A 16,024-nucleotide genomic window follows, 5' to 3' on the forward strand; every position below is an offset into this window, starting at 1 on the left:
TTTTTTTATTGTTATTTTGTAGTGATAATTTTGTCTCTCCCTCAAAATTTTAAAATATGGACTTAGAGGCTTTGTCTTCATTCACGAACACTAAACGATTCATTGCATTTTATATTACTTTTATCCTTTTAAGATCTGCACATGCACCGCAAAAAATGCAATCTATCAAATTGAACAAAATGAAAGAAAAGTGACGAAAGTGTCATTGATGTTTTTTTAAATCCCAATCATTGCAAGTAGGGTTTTTATCCCGGGAATTCCCGGTACAAATTTCCCGGGAATTTTGCCAATTTTTTATAACCCGATTCCCGTGAATCCCGGGAATCAAAAACTGATGAAAATACAAAGAAAACAAGTTAGAACTAAATTTTTTCACCAAATAACCGTGTAATGTTTTTTTTACAGTTTTTTGTTCATATCTCGGAAATAATAGACCGCTTATTATATTTCGTAACGTTGGGCATAATCGTTCTTTTTACTGATTGGTCGTTTTTGTCCAGAACAAATAAATGAACAAGTTCGTTTTTTTTGTTCAGTTGTTCACTTCTATTCTGTGGTGTTTGACTGAACTAAGTGAATGAACAATTGCTCGCTTAATGTTTTTGCACTGAAAAAAACGAACAGGTCACTTTTGAAAAAAGAATTTGGCATATTATAACATGATTTTAATAATAAAGAAAAGAAGAAGGAATTATATAAAATTCAAACAACATAAATCCCATTGAAACTGTTCATTTGACTGTATTGTTCAATTGAACTTGTTCGTTCATGAACAACCCAACTCTAATTTTTCATATGAAAATTTAAAAAGAGAATTGATTATTTATAGAATTTATTTCTTATTGGATCATTCAAATTTCTTTTTCAAATCCGTAACAAAATAGTTTCAAAAATGTATTAAATGATTAAATTTGTCTTCAATTCAAATCTATTACAAAAAGGCTTAAGGCATTTTTTTTTTCAATTAATTTTGTAAATGATAAAAACAAAACTGAATCAAGAAAACAAAAATGTTAACTCAATTTGAATTAACAAAAATTTAGTCATTCAAAGTTTTAATAAATTCTGTTATTAATTAACTACAAAATTAATTTAGTTTAAACAAAGGCTTTTGAATGAATCTAAAAAAATAAATATTGGGAATGTATTTATGGAATGAAAGAATGACATTTTCAGTCCAATTATGAATAAAAATTCCGCGGGAGTTTTTTCCCTTTTCTCATTTTTCCTATTCAATTTCAATGAGAAAAAACTCCCGGAGAACAAACTCCCGCGGAATTTTTTATTCTTAATTGGGCTGTTTTTAATTACGGATTAAGATTTTAGTGAATTAAGCTCAAATTTTATTAATTAATTCGAAGCTCTGATATATAATAATTATAACACAAAGTTTTTATACGAAATTTGGCTATAATATTCCTAATTTATAGTATCATTATATATTTCGGGAATAACCGGGTACCCGGGAATGTAGAAAAAAATTTCCCGATTCCCGGGATTCGAAAAAGGTCGGGAAATTAAAAACCCTAATTGCAAGTGACACGAGTATCTCCAGCGAAATATAGATATCGATACCAAAAACATAATTAATTAACTTGAAATAATGTAAGGTACACATTTGTGTAACCAATGAGTGAATAAGTTATTCTTAAATTAAAATTCTCGTTTAATATAAAAGTTAATTTAATAAACGGAGCCGATATAATCATGTCCGTCTGTATGTTGAAATAAACTTTCCATGGCCGCCAAATAATTTCCAAACATTATTAATAAATCAATATATCAGCTGTAGTCCTGGTTCGATTGCTATTTAAAATCGAGAAAATCGGACCACAAATGGCTGAGGTATAAGCAAAAAACTACGACTGCCTCGATTGGTGATCTATATCTGGATTAGTGAATCACTAATATAGACAATATGGATATCTAATGAAATATATTTCAAAGATACATATTTTCAATGACTTATAAAACGCCATAATAATTCGGATGTGCAATTGCTAAATATCGGGAAAATATTTTGTATATATGTAGTTTTTTTTTTAAATTTTTTCAACCACATTTTATTTTGGCACAAAAATTAAAAAAAAATGTTTAATCGTAATCGCAATATTTAAGGTGCGATTATGATTACGATTAAATTAATCGCGACTCCGATTAAAATTTATACCCTCGACCAGTGTCAAGTGGTTTAAAATTGTGCTCATAATCGATTGCAAATAGATTAATTATAGATTATAAATTTGCCTCTTTCCAATAATATCTAAAGAAATTAAATTGTGTGTGTTTTTCTTTTTAATAGCATTTATTTCTAAAATGTTTGTTAATTTACTTTTTTTTAGTTTAAGTTTTAGATTTGTTTGTTTGTTTGTGTTTATATAAAACTATATAGTATGTATGTATGTATATGCATGCATGCACTTCATTGAGTTTACTTACATACATACATATGTATGTATGTATACTATATATACTTAGTAGTATGTATTGTATGTATCTTCTATGTATATATAAAATAATAATGTAATAATTCTAGTATGTATGTTTGTAATTAATTATTGTCTCATACTCGATAAAGGTTTGTTCACTTTCATTATTTTTTTTTCATTTCATTTCATTTTCACATTCTTATGCTTTATGCTTAACTATAAATGTATGCATTTTTATATTTTATTTTATTTTTTTGTTTATAATCAGGTTTGTTTCTATATTGTAAACTATCTATGTATATGTATAAAATATAAAAAAAGAAATAAAAATAAGTATAATAATCATATATGTATATGATGTATGTATATATGTATAGGTAGGTACATTATAGATACATATACATATTTCGCAATGATCGTTTTTCTATTATAATGTTCCTCAACAAGAATTTCAATATATATATTGTGTGGGCGTTCGTTAAAAAGGGGTCGTAACTTCCATTTGTTTAATGTTGGTGTAGATTTACAATACGATTAATTATTATCATTGATTGGATTTGTTTGTAAATATCGTTTGTTTGTTTGTTCGTTTAATTAAAAGTTTTATTTTAAATCTACTACTTTTCATTTCGTTTCATTTGTATCATTTTAATTTAAAGTTTTTCGTCGTTGTAGTGGTATTTTTTGTTTGTTTGTTTTTTGTGGTAGGCGATTTGAATGGAAATGTTTTTCTTAGTGTTACTCTGTTAGTTAGTGTAACGCTTAAGACATTGACAAAGTACCGGCACCTAGGCCATAACCAACACCCTTGGGACCATAGTTACGACCATAACAAGATCTGCAATAAATATCACCATCAGGACCATCGTTCAAGTTGGTGGAATCCAATGATTTGCGACAATCGGCACAGTGGAAACATCTCTTGTGCCAAATACGGCTCTTGCTGATCATTTGTTCGGCAGCAAAGACTGCATATCCACAGCGGGGACAACCTCCAGACGAACGGGCACCACTGAAAGGTTTGCCATCAGGGCTAGATATCGTAATGCATAAAGTTAGGGAAACATAAACAAAATTAAACAAATGTTCACTCACTATTGCATAGTAGATTCGCCAGTTGTAGACACCAATGTTGGAGTGTGGCCATAACCAAAGCCTTTGGGTCCAAAGTTCTTGCCATAACAGGCCTTGCAGTAGATTTCCTTATCGGGACCATCACAAGCAAGCATCGAATCTAGAGGACGATGACACTGGCTGCAGTTGTAGCACTTCTGATGCCACATTCTGCCTTTGGACAATTGCTGTTCGGCGGCAAATACGGCACCACCACAACGAGGACAACCCTCACCCTCGGGCGCTTTAATTGATGTAGTATCAGGGGCTGCGAATGGACGGTTGGCAATAATTTGCTCCTCTCTACACATATGTAGTTAAATAATTTCACATTAAAACCAATTGCAAATATAAAATTGAAGCAAGGAAACTTACGTCAAACCATCAGTTTGCAAAAATCCAGATCCACAGGCAAAACCATAGCCATGAGGACCCCATTTTTTGCCGTAGCAAGTTCTGCAGTAGACTTCCTTATCGGGACCATCGCAAGCAATGATCGAATCCAAAGTCTTGGTGCAATCATTGCACTTGAAGCACTTTCTGTGCCATTCACGGCCTTTAGAAAGCACTTGTTCGGCAGCAAAGACAACACCACCACAACGTGGACAACCCTCACCGGGACGAGCTTGAATCTTGCTCACATCAATAGCAGCTGTACGTGGAGCCATATCGCTAAAATTGTATTGTGTAAAAGTATCATGTAAATATTATCTTATCAACAATAGACATACATAAATATACATTAATGTCTGCAATCGAATACATAACAATACTACATACACATACATATGAATGTATGTAACTACATACTTACCCAGCGGGAAAAAATGATAGGACTTCAATTTGTAGGCCTTCTAAAGGGCATACTTACACATTCTAAAAGATCCGATACTCATTCCACCCTGCCTGCTCTTAGAAGGTGTTCAAGAAGCCCTATGAATCCCCTTCTAATAACAAGTGAGTTTGTTGGCTGCCAACAGCCCATCATAAGTAAGCCTTCTCTCAGCCCTCTAACAGCAGCGAGTATGCAAGGCCTTGGCTCGCAATGACACGCCGTGTAAAATTGAAATGATTTTGCAATGCGGCAAAATGATTTTGCAAGTCCTTGTGTCTGCAAAATGAGGCATTTAGGAAGGCCTCTTTACTGCATCTTTTTCCCGCTGGGTTAATATCAATTTTATAGAAGATCACAAACATAGTATTTTGCACAATAGAAGGGACATACATATTTTCCTCAACTTTAGATATTATCCAACTGACTGGATGTATTATTGTAAATTGCTCTGTGAAATCGTGTAAGACGTACCCCACCTACCAAAAAGGTGTTAAAGGATAACACCTAAGCTTTTTTTTGAGCAAAATAAAAAAGGGTCCATTTTAAAAAAAAAGTTGTATGTCTTGAGTTACAAAACATTTATATTGATAGATATCTCTTTCGCATTCCACTAAGCGACCAAAAAGCTCTTAAAGGAATAGACCGACCTAAGCTTTCTTTTGCGCAAAAAAACAAGTAAAAAAATCCCCCATATAGAAAAATCAGAGCTGTAAATGAATCATTCTTTTTTGATTTTAATTCATTATGAATTATCTACATTTTTAATTAATTCATTGAATTGAATGAAATTTGAATTAATTCAAACGAATTAGGCAGAAATGAATTTCAATTGAATTTGTAAAAATGAGCTTTTCAATATCTGAAAGATATCCACGTTTAGGGATGTTTAGAATAAAGGCGTACGAAAATAATCTTTCAACAGCAGCTGACGATGGTAACGGCGCATTAAATTTAATGAAAGCCTTTTTAACCGTCGGATAATTATACAGCATACTTAATGACTTTGAAGAATCTGCTAAATACGCTTCGAATTCGGAGTTGGAAATGAATTGCTAATTATTTTTTCTAATTCATTTGAATTATGTAATTCAAAATCAATTCAATTCATTCGAATTGGAAACGAATTGCAATTAATTTTTACCAAATTCATTCGAATTAATTCAAAATCAATTCAATTTATTTGAATTGGAAACGAATTGCAATTAATTTTTACCAAATTCATTTGAATTGACTCAAATTTCATTCAATTACTTTTTTTGATTGAATAATTCATTTACATCTCTGATAAAAATGAATGTATGTCTGTTTATTTATTTGTTTGTGACTTATAGGAGCCTAAACCACTGTACCGATCCTCTTGTTTATACTTTCAATGGCAAGATTAATTAAAAACTAACAATCAAAATCCGGTACTAATTATATTCATTTAATTTTTTACAAAATCCTTTAATTTTTTTTTTTTATTTTACTATGATAGGGGAAGCGAAGCTCAGCGGGTTAAGCTAGTTTATATATAAAACAAATTTTCTTCAATTCTACACCCTATTTCATATTATCTTCAATTTTTGGTTCAGTGTATGACCGTTTTATAAATAAATATATCTATACGTAGAAAGAAACAAATCAAAATTTATTATAGCAATTATCTATACGAATGTACATGTAGAACATAAATTCATCTAAATAATTTTAAGAAATAATAGATGGATAACAAATGTTCGGTTCTCCCACATAGAATTTATACAAAATGCTACATACATTGACACATACATATACTATGTATGTATATACATTAACACATTCACAAATGTTGGAATATTTGTATATACATATATCTATCTTGTGGATACATATAACAAATACTTATATTCATATTTATATTTATTGTATATGGATGAGTGTGTACATCTGTTAAATGATCGTTGGAAAACATTTTATAAACAAAATATACCTTTGCCATTCAATGTCTTTTATATCAGACATTAGACCTAAAGATGACATGCCTATATGACCATAACCTCTGGTACCAAATCTTTGTGCGTAGCAACCTTTAAATATGTTAATATTAAAGAAATGCTTTAAAGAATTGCAATAATAGAAACGATCGCATATAATTCTGAGCTTTTGAGAACAATTTGATCAGGTTCTGAAAAAGCTCAGCTTATCCCTTGAAGTTAACTAACAAAATTACTATACAAATATAAATATAAAACAATAAATAGGCATACGATGTAGCGTATAGACCAGACTAGACATTGATTTTAATTTTACTTACCCATTGGGATAACAGTCGGATTGGAGGGCACCACCGCCCTGGCCATAGCCGTAACCCTTGGGACCAAACTTTTTCGCATAACAAGCTGAATTTAGATAATAAATAGATACACAAAACACAATGTTAAATAAACATTTATACATATATTAGTTAAATTAATACAGAGTGTTAGTAAATGTTTACGCAAACAAATTCCAATTTGTTGAAAGTGTTATTATTGGTTTGTTTGTTAAATGTTTTCACAATTAATTTACCTTTGCAATAAATATTTTTATCTGGTCCTTCACAGCATAAAATGGAATCTAAACCCTTAGAGCAGTTACCGCATTTGAAGCACTCCTTATGCCAAGCCTAAATAACGATTAAAAACAAAAAATATCCAACAAAAAACAATTAAAATACATAGAAACAAACAAACGAACGAACAAATAAAAATACATTCTACAAGTGAATCATTAGATTTAATTGGAAACACACTACATTAGATCCCTGCCCTTAGAAAGTAGTTTTTGTTTGAATAAGTAGTTCTTATTTTGTTCTTTAGTATCGTAAACTAACTGATGACAATTTTAAGGCAAAACGGTTTAACGAGATTGAAAGTTCTAAAATTCTAGACTTTCTTTGTTTTTTTTTTAGAAAAGAACAAAATAAATATTTGGTTTCGTTTTAAAAAAAAAAAATTGTTTCATTTAGTAACGGAACACACAAGAATTGGGTTATCACTTTCAATTACACACAAAAATATTTAGATTTTTTACATATTTGACACATGTAAATAGGATGTACGAGTAGAAACGGTGACATGTAATGTAACGACGGACTACATACGAGTATAACAAATGCAATCAACGAAAAATAACACGAAAACTTCAAGTCTAATTTTTATTAATTGCCCGTTTAAATACCTCTGCAATAGATATCCTTATCAGGACCATCACAATGCATTGTTGAATCCAAAGTACGATTGCAGAGCAAACATTTGAAACATCTTCTGTGATAACCCTTTCAGTATTTCCGAATTTTAAAAAAAAAATTGTTCTAAATACATCTATAAATAAAGTTTTAAAAAAACTGTACTTACTCTGCCTCTGGCCAACATTTGCTCGGCGGCGTAAACATAACCACCGCAACGGGGACATCCCATGCCTTCTGGTGCTTTGGCAATTTTTTTGGGTTCAAGGCGAGCACCATTGCGTACACCATCAATTTCTCTAAAATAAATAAAAGGAAATAAATAAATTAATTTATTTTGCTCAAAAAATAATGTTGATCTTGTTGTTAGTTTTCTAGATTATTTATTAGCTGGCTTACTGAACGTATTACGAATAAGTAGAATGGTAGTAGCAAATCGCATGAAATTGTTGCAATTAAAATTAAAAGTTATAGCAGTACACTTTTAGTTTGCAATACACAATTTGGGGGGTTGGGGATCTTTTATTGGGTATAGGGACAAATGTTGCCCAATTTTCGCCATATTTAGAACTAATTTGTACAAAATTTGAAAAGGATTGCCGCATAATGAACATATTTAGGACAGTATTCCGTATATTGCCTATTTTCAATATCGAACAATGTCAGCCATAGCTCTTTTCGTTTAGGCCGTATCTTGTTTTCAACAGATTGACTGACGGACAGACAGATATGTATATCTAAATCGTGTAATGTGGGTCTGCGACAAATAATTTGATGTGTTACAAACGGAATGACCCCTATCCTTTTGATGGTAGGTATAAAAATGTAAACATTAATGCTTGTACGTACTAAAGGTTAGCGTGAGGACCGATTTGAATTTGGGGTATTTCGAGGAAATTTAGTTTTTTTAAAATTGTTTCTTAAAAATACATTTCGTAGCTTATTTACTAATATTTCATTTCAGATTATTTCTTTGCTTATTTTTGATTTTGTAATTCTAAATTTCTAGAACATTGTTAACCCTTTTAAATCTGGGATCATAATTGTCCAAGACATCAAAGTTTGACATTTGCACTAAAAATTATTAAAAAATATACAGCCCAATTATGAAGAAGTAAATTTTTAATTAGGCTTAAGTTCATTTATTATAATTAAATCTGTAATAATTCAAAGAATATCACTGAATTTTAATTTTTAGACAATTGACAAATTGGAATGCATTTTCTATTCTACCCTGCCAAGGTCGTCATCATTTCTTGTATTTTATATTTTTAATATTTGATTAACAATCAGATATGTCACAGATAACAAATTCGTATTTAGTTTCTATATAAAAACAAACAATTACACTTTCAAATGAAAAAATGGTAGTAGAAAATTAAAAACGTTTCGAATTGGAACATACGATTATTTTCACTTTCGTAAAATAGCTGTGATAGACCCCATCGCTAAGCCATAGTAGGTGTAACCTTTAAAATTTACATTTTCAATTCACATATTTTTTGAAATTTCGTTAAAAAAAAATTTTGAAAATGTAAAATTTCAGATATGCATGTTATTTTATGAATTTTTTTATATTTTGCGAGTAGATTTAAATATACATACATACATATGTATATAGGTAAAAATGAAAAATTTTAGTTAGACCTTGGGAGCATGGGAAAATGGCGATAGTTCATAATAAGTCTGCATCATGTCAACGAATGATGAATAATTATTAGTTATAATTAATATCACTCATACGTTGGCATAATATGTATGAAAACAACAGAGGGACACACATACACGTATGTACATATGTGTCTAACATAATTTGTTTACAAAAGTTTTATATTTTTGGATTTTCTATATACTCTCCTGTCACAGAATTCCATTCCGTGAAATTAATTCCGTATTTTGCTTCTTTAGAAAAAGTAAAACGAAAATTTTCCGGGATGTTAGCACTTTCAGTTTTGATATTTGTTTTATTTCTGAAATTTTTATTCAGAATAACAGAATTATTAACTATTTTTGAAATTAACAAAATTAATCGGAATATGATGAAGCTAACACTAAATCGATCGGACTTGAAACTATACAGAATAAAATTTGTGACAGGCCTGATAGGTGAATGAGCTAGTTTAAATATCGTTTGCGAAAAAAAAAAAAATTGTAACCAACATTTTGGGAAAAGAGAAAATACTTATTTTATTTTATCATATTTAGGGCCATTATTACAACTTGCCGTTATAGTTAAAGGTAACTTTAAGCAATAGAAAAAAGTACCCTTAAAGGTAACTTTAACTATAACGGCATGTTGTTCAACTCTTTGAAAATCTGGTCTTTAGTTATTTCAAAATGTTGTTCTCTGGAAAATTTTTTTTGAAATTTTTCAATTTGCAATGGGGCGGGAACAATTGTCATATTTTACCGCAAGTGACAATTTTCCGAAAAAATCTACGACTTTAACCAATCTGTAGTAAATTTCCACTTTTTTTTTTAACTTGATTTGACTAATAATTCTAACGGTTTTTTCAGACGGCAATACTCAGTATTAATATTTATCAAAAACGTATGTAACATAATACAATTTCATCGTCTAAACAAACATTGTAATAGATTTTCAAATAATATAAAAATATATGTACATATATATTTTGAATACAAGACATCATCAAAAAAGATGTGGGTATATTAAATTTGTCATTAATTTTGTAACACATCAGAATATTTGACCCATATTGTATATATGGTTACGTTAATATACATGCCTGTCACAGAATTCCATTCCGATCGAAAGTGCAATTAATTCCGTATTTTGCTTCTTCAGAAAAAGTAAAACGAAAATTTCTTTTCGGAATGAAACCACTTTCAGTTTTCAAAGAGGAATTGATATTTGATTTTAATTGTTTGGTTTTCTAAAATTTTTAATCAATTTCTGTACAAAAACCTTCACATTTGTTTTAATATGAAGAACGCTGTCAAATTAAAATCAGAAATACAGAATTAAGAAATATTTTTGTAATTAATAATTCTACGGAATCTGAAGAACCTAAAACGAAATCGATCGGAATAAAAACTACGGATTTGAAACCATTTCGAACAAAACTCGTGTTTTTTTAAGTCAAGATTTTTTGGCTAAATATGATATATGAGCGGACCATTTATCGAAATAAACGAAAATCTGGGCTTACAAAAAAAAAAACACGAGTTAGGGCCTTTCTATATTAAAGTAACCATATATGTCCGTCCGTCTGTCTATTGAAAACGCGATATGGGGACCCCGGAATACTGTTTGAGCAGTCATAAATATGTTGATTATATGAAAATCCTGATAAAATATAGCACAAATTGTTTCTAAATACTCTGCAATTATTCTGTAAAGTACGGCGAAAATCGGGCAACATTTATCCCCAGTCCTGATACAAGGTCCCCCCTCAGAAAATGACTTGAACATTCATAGTTGTCTTATAATAATTACTCAAACCTAAATCTTTCTGAGGATCGGTCTATAATTGATCGTACCCCAACATACAACCCCTATATCAAAAAAATATTTTGTTGTCACATATTGATGGCGGGGGTAAACATAATTCGGCAGAGACGAATATAACACTCTTACTTGTTTAAAATGATTTCTTGACAAACCGAATGGATTTAATAAAATTTAAAAAGTGTTAATACACACTATTATCTTCTGTAAACACCTTAATTTATATATGTATTAAGAATTGTGTTGAAAAAGTGAATAGTTTAAAGCTATTTAAAAAAGAAAAAAATTAAAGTTCTTAACTGTTACACCCAGATTATTTTTGTGGTTTTCAACACCCTTCAATTTGATATTTTTTGCAAATTTTTTCCGCCCACTCGATTTGGAAAAAAGTTATTTTAGGAATAATAATAATCATTTTGCGACTTTTGAAACAATATTGAAAATTAAAAAAGCGGTTAATCGAATGGCATCAAATTTCCAAAAATATATATTTTTTTTAAATCCATCCCAGGCCATTTTTGGTTAAAAGCGAGAGTGTATGTTTGAGTATATGTTAAGTTTGAACTGGATTTAGCAAGAGCAGAATAACCGTAAACGATATCGATATTGATTGTAATTTTCTTATTTGAGATTATGATTTTTTTTATCATAATTTCGATATCGAAATTATTTTTCTATAAGACTCGATCACGAATAAGGTAATTCGGCAGCAGCTATAGGCAATCATGTTATTGAAATTGTTATTTTTTTTAAAATTTTTATTGTTATAAAGAAGTTTAGCGTTTAAAATGTTATTTATTGTTGCTACAAAGAGTGTTAATTACATTTAATATGTTTAAATATGTTAAAATGTTTGTTAGTCAATTTGTTTTTTTTTTTAAATTGATTAGAGTTAATTTTTGTTGGCTAAGCCATGCGATTCGTTTTGATTTTTTTTTAGTATATGACAACTTCAAGTTTATGTTTTTCTCACCGTTTATCTTTTGTTTTACATTTATAAACAAATAAATGAATCAATCAATCAATCAATCAATCAAATTATTAACAATTACATTATTTTTTTGTTTTGTGTGTGTGTGTTTTTTCATATAGAAGTCTATTTTATTTGACAATTTCATTTCATAACAAAAATATATGTATATAGTAGTTTATATGTATAGTTTTCATTATTTATAAAAAAAAGACGCAAATTAATTAAATTTATAAATAATAATAATATAATTATTTTAAGTTGTAACAAAACTACATAAATTTTACTTTTCATTTCTTTTTTTTTTCTTTCTTTTGTTTGTTTTTAAAATGGACATCATCACATCTAATGCAAAAATTTATTACAAAAATAAAAAAAACCAAGAATTAAATAATAAAAACAAAAGTTAAACAAACAAAGGAAACAACAGAATAAATTGACAATAAATAAAATGATGTAAATAAAAACAAATAAATAGATAAATAAATAAATATGTAGATAGATAAATTATATATTTATATGTAAAAATAGAGAATACCACTTCGTATGTTCTGTTCTGTTTTAGTTAGGTATTTTCATTTTCTTTTTCATTTTTTCTTTTCTGATAATTGTACATTTGGGAACAACGGTAGAAGTAGAAGGTGGTAGTAGTAGAAGTAGTAGTAGTAGTGGAGTAGTAGTAGTAGTTAACAACAAATGGACTAACTGAAACATAACATTGAAACTGAAACAGATCAAATCCTGAATTCCATCGTTGTTGCGTCTAGAATTCGCCAGTAAGTAATTTAGTTGCTGTGATAATACGAAAAATTAACTTAGTATGTGTTTTTGTTTTTTGTTTGTGATATTTAAAATATAAGTATGTATGTAACTAAATTTTAAAGCTAACCACTAAATATTTAACTAATTACATATACATACATACACTACATATACTACATACATACATACATACATATACATATCTATATATTATTTATTATTATTATTATTATATTGAAAAATATAAAAACTAACAGCCTAACCACAAATGACGAAATCAAAATTTTAAATCCATAAAGTCTCAATGACTATTATTTTCTAATACGCGTTGCATAAAACAAATTTCAATTTGGAAATTTTATGAACTTTTTGTTTTTTTTTTTAATTTTTTGAAATTTTTTTTATTATTATTTATTACATTGAAAAATTGAAAAAATATTTTCAATTATTTGTTGGAAACTTAACTTTAATATTTCTTTTGTGGTTAGGCTGTAAAACTATTATAGTAAATAATAATGATAGTAGCGATTTCGATTCGTTTGGATTCGATAATAATTATAAGAATATAGATATAGAAATATCGTATACATACATTGTATACATATATATATATTTTTGTTGCACAAAATGAAAAGTGTGTGTGTGTGTGGGTATGTGTTGTGTTTTTCTTTTTTGTTTTATTTTCTTTTAATTTTTTTTTTTTGTTCAAAAGAAAAACGGAAAAAAATGTAATTAAAAATAAACGGTGACACAGTTATATACATAACAACTTGCGGCTGTCATAGTAGTGGTGAGTGGTGTAGTATTAATTATAAAAACAGAGTAAATGTACAAAGTTTGTGTGTGTGTGTGTATAGTATATGTATACATATGTATGTATATGTATGTATATATATAAATATCTGTACATACATCGTTAGCTTATTATTGTTTTGACCAACCATCCATTTTTTTTTTTTTGTAAATAGAGTTAGGATTGGATTATATGTATATATTTTAACTGTCCTCTTTATGATTGCGAAAACCGTTTCTTGATATTTTGTAAGCTTTTTTTTAAATATCAAGCAAAATATCACAAATTTATATGAGAGCTATGGACTGATCATCATAAAACTTGGAAGTATGATTTAGGCATTTATAAAAGTTATTTGAGTTTGAATTTTATCTCAATATTGATATTTATAACATAATTATTATTCAAGTTAAAACTATTTTCGGATGTGGTCCTTATATGGAGGCTCTAGTCAATTATGGAGTGATTTTGCACAAAATTGGTGTATTACAGATGGCAACTCGCAGCTTTCATTTCTGTTGCCAAATTGGCAACTAGAAATTTGTAGTTGCCCTCTGGCAACGCAACTGAAGTTTGGTTGCCATCTATAATCAACTCATAAGACATTAATCAGGGCCATGTCCGGGAGGACATTTGTTTGGAGGTTTTGTAAAAATGATAACGTACATTTTGAGAAAACTTTAAAGCCCATTATTATGATGTCTCGTTATAGTTATACTTTTTGGTATGAAAACTATCAGTATAACTTTAGGTTAAAACATAACTATGCATTATGATAATGGGGGTAAGTAAAACTTTTTGGATGTAAGCCAAAAATATAATAAGCTGACGACATTTGTATATATGTATGTAGTATGTATGTATGTCTACAACAATTGTATTTGTGTATAGTGTAATATAGTATTTAAGTATGTATGTAATATCGATAACTTTTTATGGACTCAAATCCTTCATGTAATATTTAGGATTTATTTTGAATAGATTTGCTGTGTTTTTTTTTTTCTTCTATTGTTTAGTTTGAAATATTCGGTTAAACTTTTGTACATAAATACATACACAGAGATACATACATATACATATTGTATGTACATATATTAATATTAATATATATATATATATAATTTTGGTAATATTTACATAGATACTTATATACATAGTAAATGTAGTACATATGTATGTATAAGTAAATAGTTATGTTTTATGTTTTTTTTTTATTATTTTTTATTTTTTTGCTAGGGTTAAGACTAACTTGGTTTTTATTTAAGTAAATGTATAAATTTTGCAACTTACTCTCTGTTCAAATGAGCACCAGTGTCCATGGAAAGGCAACCAGCACCGCCACCGAAACCGTAACCCTTAGGTCCATATTTGCGGGCATGGCAATTTTTGCAGAACAATTCCTTTTCGTGTTCTGTGCAGTTTGTGGAGTCAAGAGCTTTGTTGCACATTCCTAAGGAGTAGACAAATTTTTGTGTGTTTTTTTTAGGTTAGTTTCACTTTTCAGCACGTTATTTAGTTTATTAATTAATTAATTAATTAATCAATTAAACTTTTAAATTATATTCAGTTTATTTTTGAATTTAATCATGTAATTAAGCAATCACATACCACATTTGAAGCAGGTCTTGTGGTATTTGTATCCTCCGGCAACGCGTTCTTCGGCAGCGTATACGGATTTGCCGCACTTGGGGCACTTTGCAGTTTCGACGGGAGTGAAAGGCATTTTGTTTTGTTTAAAATCTATGTATGAATTGAGAATTATAATAAAAAAACAATTAGTTATTTCTTCACTAAAAGGGTGTATTGAAAATTTAATTTTTATTTAATGTATAAAAGAAAAATGATTTACTAAAATTTCACTTTACCGCACTGAGGTACCACTACGTGAAAAATACCGATTTAAAATGAACTTCACTGATGCTCAGCGCAGGTAGTCTTTATTTCATACTGCACACGGCACAACACATAATAGATACAACATTAGAAAAAGATGGATAGAAAGAGCGAGAGACACACACATTTTCAAAATAATAATACAAAAATTCCCTTCATTCACCAAAATTTCACTTGGTTGGTCGTCTCTCGGTACACACATATGTTCGTTCCCCCATTGCCACAACACGTACATACATACATATGTATATTTGAAAAATGCACACGGAGCACTTTACGTCTTCCAATAACATTTATTCTCATGAGAATACATTTGCTGCTGATGCTGCTTCTTCTGATGATATTCAATGCAAAACTTTGAGAATTCATCATCTATCCACTACATGTATGTGTGTAGTACATCGGCTAACCCTTATCCTCTTCCTCCTCCTCCCCCGCCATCTTCATTTTTATACCCAATACAAATACAAATGAAAAAGAAAATTTTCCTTTATCATTTGGAGTATGGAGTCCAATCGTGAATCGCTAGCATCCAATATTTGTTCTCCAATATTTTTGTGTACCACTGAA

General features: G+C 29.2%; 1 protein-coding gene across 2 annotated transcripts; it reads right to left on the reverse strand.

Annotated features, from left to right (window-relative positions):
- Window positions 1-2,286: 2,286 nt before the first annotated feature.
- Window positions 2,287-15,579, reverse strand: Mlp60A (Muscle LIM protein at 60A). 2 transcript variants are annotated; one of them, XM_065514550.1, is made up of 9 exons: window positions 15,427-15,579; window positions 15,170-15,301; window positions 14,852-15,011; window positions 7,734-7,863; window positions 7,558-7,654; window positions 6,329-6,425; window positions 3,918-4,214; window positions 3,525-3,845; window positions 2,287-3,462 (listed from the first exon to the last, which is right to left on the reverse strand). In XM_065514550.1, exons 2-9 carry the CDS (start codon window positions 15,282-15,284, stop codon window positions 3,192-3,194), a joined length of 1,488 nt encoding a protein of 495 aa, XP_065370622.1. In that variant the 5' UTR covers window positions 15,285-15,301; window positions 15,427-15,579; the 3' UTR covers window positions 2,287-3,191. The 2 variants fall into 2 exon arrangements, with proteins under 2 accessions (XP_065370622.1, XP_065370623.1); XM_065514551.1 differs by lacking the exons at window positions 6,329-6,425; window positions 7,558-7,654 and adding exons at window positions 6,653-6,737; window positions 6,907-7,003 and having other exon boundaries at window positions 15,427-15,578.
- Window positions 15,580-16,024: the final 445 nt, after the last annotated feature.

This window comes from Calliphora vicina, chromosome 5 (assembly GCF_958450345.1).
Source record: "Calliphora vicina chromosome 5, idCalVici1.1, whole genome shotgun sequence".
Lineage (NCBI taxonomy): Eukaryota > Metazoa > Arthropoda > Insecta > Diptera > Calliphoridae > Calliphora > Calliphora vicina.

Coding starts and splice junctions, on each gene's coding strand:
- Mlp60A (XM_065514550.1), bottom strand. CDS start 15,284: ATGCCTTTCACTCCCGTCGAAACTGCAAAGTGCCCCAAGTGCGGCAAA. Junction 4,215..6,328: donor AAAGACATTGAATGGCAAAG/GTATATTTTGTT, acceptor ATACAATTTTAG/CGATATGGCTCCACGTACAG. Junction 3,846..3,917: donor TTGCAAACTGATGGTTTGAC/GTAAGTTTCCTT, acceptor ACATATGTGTAG/AGAGGAGCAAATTATTGCCA.